Source organism: Halyomorpha halys, unplaced genomic scaffold (assembly GCF_000696795.3).
Source record: "Halyomorpha halys isolate HHAL.00 unplaced genomic scaffold, Hhal_1.1 Scaffold142.1, whole genome shotgun sequence".
Taxonomy (NCBI): domain Eukaryota; kingdom Metazoa; phylum Arthropoda; class Insecta; order Hemiptera; family Pentatomidae; genus Halyomorpha; species Halyomorpha halys.
In genome coordinates this window covers 502711-515352 of record NW_027113471.1, presented here as the reverse complement: position 1 = coordinate 515352, position 12642 = coordinate 502711, and the positions used below count along the sequence as shown (strand labels likewise).

The 12642-nt window shown below is 27.9% G+C and overlaps 1 protein-coding gene across 1 annotated transcript in view; it reads right to left on the bottom strand.

Moving 5' to 3' along the window:
- Positions 1-12642, bottom strand: part of ry (xanthine dehydrogenase rosy) — a gene marked incomplete at its 5' end in the record, with an annotated part of 62479 nt that overhangs the window by 39557 nt on the left and 10280 nt on the right. Inside the window, 8 exon segments of the mRNA XM_067050944.1 lie at positions 1347-1440; positions 2940-3016; positions 3136-3303; positions 4701-4842; positions 5101-5366; positions 6449-6687; positions 7685-7781; positions 10222-10279. Coding sequence (XP_066907045.1) covers positions 1347-1440; positions 2940-3016; positions 3136-3303; positions 4701-4842; positions 5101-5366; positions 6449-6687; positions 7685-7781; positions 10222-10279 — 1141 coding nt within the window.

Sequence of the window (12642 nt, the reverse complement as noted above, 5' to 3'; positions counted from 1 at the left end):
TTTTTATATCTTTCTTGTATTATTTTTAATTTTTTATCATATTTTTATACATACATTGAAATAGTAATAAAAACGTTAATGGCCACCTCACCTCCACTCTTGCACGCTTCCGATTTAGTGTCAAAGTTTGCAAAGTAATCACCTTGTACAGGTAGGTGGTCTAGATTTGTTCTTTTCTAATTTATTATTATCATTAATAACTTTATTTTTATTTATTCTTTCTTGACCTTTATTTAATCTCAACTTACTTCTTCATTTTCCATCTTTTAGTGTATTAAATTGTGTTTTCCCATATATACTTTTCTGTTTTTGCATTTTTTCAGTGTCTCCAGTACTTTACTTAACGGTATAGTTTCCGTATTTTTTTATTCTTATCATTGTTTATTTTATATTACTACTATTTGATTACTTCCTTCCTTTTATTTGTATATAATTTTCTTTTTACTTATTTTTTACATAATATTTACCCTACCTTAATTTAACTCTTTATATCTTTATTATCTTACTATTAATCAAAATGTTCTTAGCTGTTTTTGTATCTTTTTAGCCCCGATGAAGCCCTACAAAGTGAGGTGAAACTTCGGATAACAAATAGTTGAAGACTAATTTTTTATTTATTTTTTTACAGCAATCCTGACCATATTCTTCATATTTGGTATTAAACAGTCAATTATCTATATATATAAAATCTTATAATCTATATTAAACTCATTTTGTCAATTATATCCATTTCTATTATGTAATATTGTCATTTATATACACATAATTTAATATCACATTATTTAAATGTCCCTCACTACTTGTATTAACTCATCCCTCTACCACAAACCAATGTACTATATTAGGCATTACCTCTTTGGACATATCAATATGCCTGTGAGCTGTTTTTTTACCTCCTTGCTGACATGTCTATATTTAATGCATTTTGCTATTTAAGTTAAAAATTATGTTTTTTACAATTGAACAATTCTATTTCTAAATATTTTTCCTGCCATTAATAAATTTAGGAAGATATATTGGAGGAAATGTTTTTCAGCTTAAGACATCATGATCACAGAAAAAAAACAAAACAACTAGATTACATAAGGTTAAATACATTAAAAATATTTACTTAGTTTTTTTAATGATAAAGATAAAATGAAAAAATTTGTATCTCAGAGGTATATCAATAGACACATTATCGATATAAATAAAGTTTCAAGCCATCCTCATTGTTATAAGGAAAAATTCCAAACATAAAATTATTGACAAATGCGGATTAAAATTCTTGATTGGTCAGTTTAGATAGGTTAAAGTAGATATTCAATATATTTTATTTCATATTATGAATTAAATTGACTGAATACCTTTGCTAATCAACTCAAGCTCACATGCCCCTGCCATAAATATAGGATTGAGATCTGAAATAGGGCTCCCAGTCATTATGTTTCCACCGACAGTCTGAAAAAAATGAGATTATGTATCAACTTGAGATATAGAATGTGTTGCTTGGAAAACATTTTTTAGATAACAATAAACAATTCTTAATAAGTTTCATTTATAAACTTTATGTTTTCATAAAGTAGAAATAATAAAATATTTTATCTTAATTAATTTTATTTTTACTAATTTTTATTGAATGTGAAAAGGTGTAATGTAATACCTTGTAAGTTCGAAAAAAATCTTTATGCCACTTCAAAAAATTAAGTCATTGCTCTAGATACATTCTAAAAGAATTTCCACATTAACAAAAAAATATTTATGTCTCCTACAAAATGATGGTTGGGGGAAGATGTTCCTAGAATGATCTTTTCATTTTTATTTTTTTTAGTTGCATAAAAACCATTTATTTTTTTGGATTTATTTATAGAATTATAATCTAAATAATTCTATTGCTTCAGTTTTGATTATATTTATATGAACCTCCTCTGAGCGGAAAATAAGGGAAAAAATTATATAATTATATTATAAAATTATACTAGTATCTGTTCAATAGATGTTTCTCAGTAATTCCAAAAACATTTTGAAACAAAATGACAGATGGCAATTTGAATTCGGAGGATCATTGTGGGATGATCTGTGACTTTGGCACGTAATCTAAAAAAAATGGTCCAGTAGTCTCTCAAAAAAGGTAGTTGGAGTACACGTACTGGCAATCCAAAACAAAGAGTCCCTCATTCTTTTTGGGTGACTCTTCAATGTCCTCTTTTTCAAGATGTCTCCCTTGAGCTAGATAAAAGATGATGAGGACCTCTTCATCCAGGAAACATCATTCCCCGCCCATGCCTAAGCAACGAAAAGCCAAAAACCAAGTTTTCTTCCTTTCCCTTCTCTCCTTGTTAGTTCTCAACATCGATTGTAGCATTACGGTTTTGAGTTTTTTCCTGTGATTTTCTTTATGAACATTATTCTTTAACACTTATTCTTGGCTCCTATTTTTTTCTTAAATTTACTGTAACTACAATTATGATGGGAAGTTAAATAAAGTTTTTAAAATATTTGAATCTGCTCAGCATGGCCGCTATTCAATGGACTTTTTGGAGGACAGACATCTTTGTTTTTTGTATAACGATCTTTTCAACTCTATATTTGACTGAACAAAATTGGTTAGCTTTTTTTTTGGCTTAACAAAGCAAATAAAATATTAAAACGATATATAAAATAAAAATATATTAAAAACCCTTTATACATAAAAATATACTATTTACTCAAAAAGAGCATATTACAATATATATACAAGAAGATGGTTGGGGATGCGGGCAATGTAGAATACAAATGCATGACCTGCATATGTTACCCAGATGAAGGCCTGAAATTCTTGGCCTTAATAAATAAGTTTATACTGATTTGCGTTCTTCACTGAATGCACCGCCAACAATCTTTTCCTTGTATATATTATCCATGGTAAAAAATCTTTTCCTCATTTATTGTCACATTTTTCATTAAGCAAAAATTCTTACCCCAGTATTTCGAATTTGTTTTCCAGCAAACCAATGAAGCATATCAGTGATTGCCTTATAAATTCTTGTTTGTTCAGCTGTAAATATAAAATTGTTTTATAGTTGTTTCATTGTTATATATTGAATTATTTTTTGTAGAAACTTTACTTTGATAATTTTTAGAAATCAATAGAAGATATTTATTTTTTATACTTACTTGGTAAAGTTTTCATTTGTAATAGAAGGACTTTCTCCATCTCAGAAAGAGTAACAGCAGCACCAACCTTAATTTTACCATCCTCCACTGACACTTCCGTAAGTTCTTTAATTTGATTTGGCATAATTAGAACAGGATACAAAAAGTTTTTGAACTTTACCTCAACCCCTTAAACAAAATATTATAAATGTATTAAAAATATATCCTAACATTACTGAAAATAAGTAATATAAAAGTTTACAAAGGAATTTTCAACTAAAATTTGAATATAAACAATTTATGAGATATTTATTTTAATATCCCCTTTTTTAGTCAATAGTTGATATTTATATATAAGTGATTTTAGTTTTGTTTTTATTTTATATATATCGTTTCAGTATTGTTTATTTGTTATTTAAAATCAAAAAGCAAGCTAACCAGTTTTCATTGTCTAAAATAAATAAGCTATTCAAAACAAATAAGATGGCGGTGTGGGTCCTTCCGAAGTGTTTGTTGAATTGTTTGTGTTGAGATAGATTGAAATTTTTCAACTTTTGTTGTTTCTATACAATAATTATAGCAAAATAATAATCATAGAAGAAATAGAAGAACATAACAATTATCAATAAACTATTTACATCATAAATCATAGGAATTAAAGCAAAGCGATTGTACTACAATCGATTATTTTTGGATCGAACTTCCAAATATTGTGATCATTTGAAGCACTATAATTTAATTTTTTCCAATACATTTGTATGAAGTATGCTTTCAACTCAATGCCATGCACGCGTTCACTTTTGGTTGGCTGGTTGGATTTTAAGTGGACTATATAATTGAAAAATAACACATGATTAAAATAAAATAAAATTCTATTATATTAGTTACAAGTGGTATAGGGGGTGACCAAAATGAAACATTTACGTTTAAAAGGGTTAATTAATTTTGAATGACTGGACTATGGAAAACTGTAGATATAATGAGGTGGTTGATGATGATGTGGATGTTAACTTTTGCTAGGTGGACTTACTCCATGCTTCCTTTCTTCTCTCCACATTCCTATGCCTCTCTCTCTCCTCTGCTGCAAGGAACAGCTCCAGGAATTCTACTCACTCATGGTACATTTTTGGAGTGAACAAAGAAGAATTGGTTTAGGCAGAAAGAAACAAGATGGCTCTCTCATCTGGGTTACTTCTCATCACAGAGAGCATTGAAGGAGGTGAATTTTGGGTGTTGGCCACATGGGGCGCTACTAAAGCCAACATATGGCAGCCCCTCCAAATCAAACTTTCGGTTAACTTAGGTTACCCGGAACAACATTAAAACAATAAAATATGAGGGGAATGGAAATAATCGTTAATTTTTACTTCAAAAGAGTTTCAAATAAAAATTTCATCAAAATTTTTAATTTTGATTATACTTTAATTTTTGTAAGTCCAACTTTAAAATATAAATTTATTTTCTTACCTTTTTTCAGTAAAAAAAAAAAGAAAATTGAATTATTTTAACATTACATGTACGTTCAATGAATTTCTTCATTAATATTTGGTTCATTATTATATTAGACAAGAGAATTCTAAACTTACCAACTTCTGTGTTGCCATTAACAATTTTTGCTGATGGAAATGTTTTTTTTAGATTTAGAAGTTGTTCCAAAGTAACAGGCCTGTACCAATTGACTTTGGGTCCTTTTATATTCATAAATTGTCTGTCATATTCGTCGCTTACCTGAAAAATTATTCCTGTTAGTACAACCAACTTAAAACCAATGAATAAATAAATTAATTTTCATAGCAAAAAAAAAAAAGTTAATGAGTTTCCTTGGTAACATCAATTAAAGAAGAGATAAATAAAAAGGTTGAGGCTTTTGATCTTAAAATTGATATGAAAAAATTAAAACTGATTAATATAATAATGTGTATCAAACCATAACTTCTCTTCACTGTTGCATGAAATCAGTAAAAATTAATGATATATGAAACTTACAGCCAGCTCGGGAGGAAATATAGGTTCTTGAGTAGAGTCGTAAGGTATAAAAGAAGATGTATCAAAGAGCTTTGATGAACTAGCATCACCATTAACAATTTCAGTTCCATTTCCATTCGCTATTGACTTTTTATTCTTGCAGCATTTCTCTCCTAACCCACATGTTCCTCCGTTGACAGCAACACGTTGCATCTTTTCATATTCTTCGGTAAACGTCTTATATCCTTCTATAATAGGCCTGTACCCAGTACATCGGCATAGATTTCCTTAAAAATTACAATCTAATGAATTCCCAAGTGGTAAAATGCTTTACTTAAAAATAAATAAAATTTAATATAACAATTTAAATTCAAGAATATCTGGATCTCATTGGATATTAACATTTTAACTATATCAAATAGAGGGACTAACAAATTACACGCACAAAGTTTTTATTTTAGAATAAATTTCAAAAGCATATTTTCAGTTTTGAATATGATGCCTGTATTTGGAGAAATAATACATTAGTAATCGACATCTGCTTCCAAAAATTGCTATATTTGTATCTAATTTGAATTTTACTCTAAATTGAGAGCCTATCTGATTTAATTGAGAGCTTTAAGCTGGAAATGGTGAGCTCTGAACTATTATTTATAATTAATAATCTTTGTTGATTGTTATTATATTTTAATTATAAAACTATTGATTGTAAATATTTTTAGTTGTAGAATTTGATAATGGGCAGAGGAGCCCGAAATATTGATCAAATGTTAAAATAATAAAGAAGTAAAAAAAGGGTGTATATGGATTCCTAAAAATAGATATAATAAAGTTTTAGCAAATATATATAGTATAAAAGGAGAATCTAAAACCATTCTATTAGAAATTTTTGAAATAAGGTTGGTAAGAACATTGAAATTTTATTTAAAAAACTGAGAGCAATATGATTATTGTTATTATACCTATGATTAATAAGGAGAACAGCTCAAATGTGATATTTTAAGATATATTTATATTAAGATAACCTGATGATGGGGCAACAGCCCCGAAACATTGTTAATGATTCATTAAAATAATAAATTTTAAAAGGAAGAGTATTTCCACTAAATCTCATTATATTAACAAAAACTCATCCAGTAAAGAACCTATAATATTAAAAAAATAAATAAAAATAGTGATAAATACAACATGAGCGCATCAATTCACACAAAACTTGGGGACGTATGTAGGGTGGTTAGTAAAAGTTAATTTAAACACTGCTCCAGATTTTTTTTAACATAAGTTAATTTTTTCAAATAAACATTTTTCAATCAAGCAGTTTGTTATGAATACTTAATAAATCAAGACATTAGGAAATAATTATAAACACCTTGGAAAGCAATTTCTAAATCCTTCATATTAGGTTTCCCTGGTAATGACCTAAGAAGGCTGTACATAGACATAACGATGCCAGGAGTACAGAACCCACATTGTGAACCGTGAGCTTTGGCAATCCTCTCCTGGACCGGATGCAGTTTTGTCTCAACACTTCCAATACCTTCGACGGTGGTGACTGCAGCACCGTGAACTGCACAAACTGGGGTGAGGCATGCATTAACAGCCAAATGACTAAAAGCTAAGGAGTATCATAATACACAATGGTAAATTAAATAACACAAAAAACAAATACAAATAATTTCAGGAAGATGATTTGGTCAAAAAAGAGCATGCAAAATAACTGAAAAAAATATTTGGTAGACATCAATGTTTTGAACCATGTTATAGGTCTTCTTCGGGGCTAAATATGCACAATAATATATTGTATAGTACTTTATTATAGTAAAAAGTTGTATTTGTATCTTGTTTATACCCCAATGAGGTTTACTTGTTGTTTATTTGTTTGTATCTTGGTGATTAGCCTCTGAAATGGGTTGAAATTTTAGCGTCCAATATTTTTTTTCCTATTTTGAGTGCTTCTTTTTATCTGTTACTCAAATCATCTTTCTTCAATTAAACACATACAGTGAACCTTATACTTTAGAAAGAGACAAATTGATTGACATATAATAACCATGAAAAAGATGTATACTTTCTGTGCTATGCACCAAAAAATTTATAATTTTGTTAATAATTTTTTTTTTACCCGAAAAAATCAGAATAGCCTATAACCTTCCTGGGAAAATCCTGAACATTTAGCAAAAAGCCCCACTCAGATGAACTGTATGGCAGTGTGTAAAGTACCAACAAACAAATATTGATTTTTATAAATAAGAAATATATATTTTATTTCTTTGAACCTTTTTAGAATTCATTACAATATTCTTTGATTAGATTTAATTTTAGAGTTAAATTTAATGTTCTTTATTATATATTCTAATTACATTTAATTGGAATATATATTCCATTTTCTTTATGTAAAACAATGCTAATTCATTTTTTAATCATTTTCACAAGGATATAAAGCTGTTTTAGGAAGACATATTGACTTACTTTTCAGATCTATTCCAGTAAACACTTCTCATAACAAACAATTTAATAACCATTTAATATTAATTATAATTCATAAATAAACTTTTATAATAAAGGTGACATAAAATTATAATTAAATATAAGTACAAAAGGATACATTATCTCATTCTTTCTTCGATCCATTTTTGATATCATTACAGTACAAGCTCCACATCCTCCTTCGGCACATCCTAATTTTGTGCCAGTCAGGCGCACTATTAATAAAAAGTTAAGGATAACTTTTTTTTTTTTTAATAATTTATTTATTGTTATTTACAACTGTATACACATACATATATACAAGTAAATTTGCTGTAGGTGACATAGTGACATGGTACAAACATGTGGAGAATCTACCCACTGATAGAACTCCAAAAGGATAAAATGAATTATTGATATCTTCTTATATTTCCTATAGGCTTCATAATATAGCGAAATGTTTCATACTGTAATGATACATACATTTAAAACAAAAACTTTTTTTCTTGAGATATTTAAAAAAACCTTTACATTTTCAGAATAAAATCTTTTTTTTATTTATTTAATGATATTTAAAACTGTATTTAAATAAAAATAGGTCTAATAAATTTGAAACTACCCATTGGTAGCACTCTAATATGAATCAAATCTAAAATATGTTTTAATACATCAATATACTTATTACTCACAATGATTAGTCATAGAGATTAGCTAAATTTATTCATTAACAGACATATTATATTACGATTTAATGATGCATATATTTACATTTATTAAACAAAAAAATTATTTTACCATCATAAATATTTATATTTTATTAAATTTATGTTTATAAAGATAAAGCTAATTTGTTTAGAAATAAATGTAAGTATATATAACATTAAATTATATATAATTATGTTAAAAAATAAGTTTAGCCAATTTTATTAATGTGATAACTGTTGTTTACAAATCTGTATTAAAACATTCTATAGATTAACATTTTAAAATAGAAAGTAGTTCCCAAGAAGTTATAAGAAAAAAAGGAAAGAAATACAAAAACATAATTGAAATTATTACATTAAAGTTTACTTTTCAATTTAATAGTCAATATTTTTCTTCAATAATTGTTTGAAGATAATCTAGTTTAATGGTTAGGATGCCACATTCTAGATATAAAGTATATATATTTAAAATTTTATTATTTACTTGTCCATGACGTAGTGTTTCAGGCCCATCTTCAGAATTGTTTTTATTGCAGTTTGTTCCGCTTGTACTTCTTGTCATAAAAGTCATATTTAGAATATTTTTTCATCATGTATCAAGAAACACACTGGTTTCACTTATTTTTGTTATGTTTCTTGATAAATAGAGGCAATATATTCCTTGATACATTATAAGAACAGTGAGCGAGTCAACTCAACAAGTTGACTCGTTCTTTGTCTTTTAAACACGACAGCTCTCATGAAGCCCTGCAAAGCGGGGCAAATAAATATTTGTTAACTATATTTTGTTCCTTTTGATCGCACCCCCATCCGTTTCCTTCATAATTTGAAAAAAATAGTTTATATTTATCATTTATATACATAATTCAAAAATAATATTTTTCCTTTTCTCTAATCATAGCATGATAGTACTTTAAACAAGTATATACATATTGTAATAATTTTAAAAATATTAAAAATTAAATAAAAAGAATTTGAATAGTTTTTAAACTTTTTTCAAATATCAAAGATACTTTTGGGTTCAAATTAAGAACCTTAATAATAAATAGATAATATAATTTTATTATATAAAAAGAAGACTCTTAATCTCAGGGCGTGTTGTGGCTAGACAATCAGAACAGGCATTTACAATAATCTCAATTAATTAAATTAAAATCTAGTTTACATTTGTATCTATTTTAGTTATAACAAAACTAACCAAGCTCACGGTCTTCCTTTTGAGATCCTTGATGTTTTCTTTTCTTATTTTGTTCTGGCGTCCAAGCGTCCAAAATGGCTTCCTTCTTGCTGCTTGACAAGTTGCCTCTCTCCTAACAATGGCTTCCAAGCTTTCCCGCTTCCAGCCGAAGTACGTCCTCTCACCAGGCAATCCAAACTAAGAATGCCCATCTCCTCTCCGCTATCTTCGATGTTTACTGATCAATCCAAAATAATCGATTTTGTTACAATTGATCCGCTTTACTTGCCATGGTTTGTGATGTGAACAGTCTATTGACAATTGTTATGTTTTTCTATTTCATGTTTGATTTTTCTTTTTCTATAATTACTGTATAGAAACAACAAAGGTTGAAAAACTTCAGTCCATCTTAACACAAACAACCCAACGAACACTTTGGAAGGACTTGCACTGCCATCTTTCTTGTTTAAAAAAAACAACGTATTTCTTTTAGACAAAGAAAACTGGTTAGCTTGCTTTTTGTTTTAAAATAACAATTAACAATATTAAAATTATACATAAAATAAAACATATTAATAACCCTTTATACATCAAAATATATTATTTACTCAAAAAGAGCATATTACAATATGTTGAGTGTAAATATAAACAATCTTTGAACTGAATGATTAATATTAGATCTAAATAAGAAGTTTCTGAAATTAAACTAACAAAACAAAAAAACAACAACTTATTTACACATCGACTTGATTTAAAAGATAAATAAATTTATAATATCATTTATTTAAAGGATACATTTGGACCGAAGATAATATAATAATGTCCATTCTGGATCTACTTGGTCATCTACAACCTGAAAACAAAATAATCAGTCAATATTAGATTTTTAAATGGAAATGATAACTTCAGAGGTAGATATATAATAGGTTTGTTCCAACAATGAATCCAGAACTTGGTAGCAACTAGTAAAGTATTAATGTGCTCTTCATGCTTCTGACAGCTTTCAGCAGTCAAAGGTGGTCGTGGAACAGACCTAATAAATAATAATAGTCACCTATTAATATTTAACAGAATATTTATTAAAGGCATTCGGTTGTAAAACATGGTAATTGAAATTTTTAATGAATTGTGGTTTTAGGCATCATCAGCTTTTTTAAGGCTGATTTCATAGTTTTAAAAGAATTTTTTGAAAATTTGTTTTCTTAAAAAAATAGTGTTAACATTAAGTTAACAGAGTACAAGAGCCCAAGAAGAGAAAAAGGTCAGTTATTTTATCCCAATTCCTGATTGTTATGATGAAACCTATGTGTAATTATTAGTCAAAATTGATGAGTCTCCCAACTATAGTATGCGAAAATAAAAAAATGACAGCTGTTTCAAAACAATATAGTATTCATAATTCCATATCATTAAAACTACCAGCAAAACAACAACAAAATTTAATAAACATCATTTAAAGTAGAGTAAATTATCTAAAATATGGTTCCTAGTAGAGCTGTTTACGTTCACTAGTTCTCAAGATTCTGGTTTTTTAAAATCAATATTTCTTAAAAAATGTTCTGAAAATCAGTGATTTTATTGTGGGAAATCTATTTCTCAATAAGCATGAGAAGTAAATATGTCTTAACATTCAAATTAATGTTTAATGGGCTACAAAGTAGTTTATTAGACTTTATCTTTTAAGTCATAGACTACTAGTAGTTTTCAAAAGAAATTCACAAAATAATGATCTCTAGTTATTCCAACTTATTGTTTGATTTATGAAAAAGTAAATCTCAGAAGCAATGAAATGTACAGATGTCTTAGCACTCAAATTAAAGCTAGTTTAATGTGATATAATGGAGTTTATAATGTTTATCTTCGTAGAGGAAGTAGTTTTTATATTTTAGCAAATAACATGAAAACTACTACTCCTGCGAATATAAACCTCAAAAACTACTTTATAGTACAGTAAGCAAGCTTTAATTTGAGTGCTAATAGACATCTGCATGTTGAATGGTTTTTGAGATATGGATTTCTCAAAATAAATTCACTTACTACTGATTTTCAGTACATTTTTTATGAAATATTGCTTTTTAAAAATCTTGGCAACTATTGAATGTAAATAGCTCTATTAGAGTTCATATTTTAGTGAATTTACTTGAGTTTAAATGAAGTTCTTTTAGGTTTTCTAGTGTTGTTGGTAATTTTAAAGATATAGAGCTTCGAATAGAAAATTAATTTTTTTTTAAGTTTTGGAACACCCGCCATTTTGTATTCTTCCTAATTATACTTGGCAGACTCATCAACTTCGAATTGTAATTATACATAGTTTTCTTTAATGTTGTAAAAAAATTGGAGTGAAATAACTGACTTTTTTCTCCTCTTGGGCTCTTCTACTATAAGTATCTCACTCAGACTTTCCAATACCCACGGTAGAAAAAGTTAATAATCGTATTGAATTATTATCCTTACTAATGCTATTTATTTATTAATCAATGCCATTTTTCTTTTTTTTTACTAGGATCGGAAAAAAAATTGAGTGGAAGGGTCACACCAGTTTTACTGACTGAATTCCAAACAACTGAATGTGACCACTCTACTCCACGCCCACTGTAGTACAGAACAATTATCAGCGTGAAATCCTGTATAGATTTGTGAGAGTGAAGCTGAGACGCTAGAATTTCAATGGTTCAAATTTTGTTTATATTTATTTTCACTCCCCTATATATGTAAGACATAGTAATCGAAAGGATTACGATCGTGAAAGATGTCCAATTCGAGTTTTCGACGGAAAAACGTGTTTGGAGGTCCCCAGAGTCAAAAACCCTGTCTTGTAAAATGGTCTGTTAGTGAAGTAGTACGAAATCGAAAGTACAAAGCGAAAATTTATTTTATATATTTTACATATATGCCTCGGATGCGAAACCTTTTCGATAAAATCAACCAACCGGAAGTGCCGATTTAGAGAATCGATTTTATATATTTTTCCAATTTTATCCAAAACGGCTCTTAAGATGTTGACTAAGCTGAGTGAATCAATGAGCAATTGAGTAGTCTTTAATACCAGATAGGTTTTATTCTCATTGAAATATTCGAACAGGGCTTAAATGTCGAACTAAAAAAAAAAAAAATGTAAAGTTCATTTAATTTTTTTATTTTTATACCAGATCGGCCTGGTGGGCCTTAAATGGTTGATATCACTTATATTATATATATATATATTTTTAACAGTTG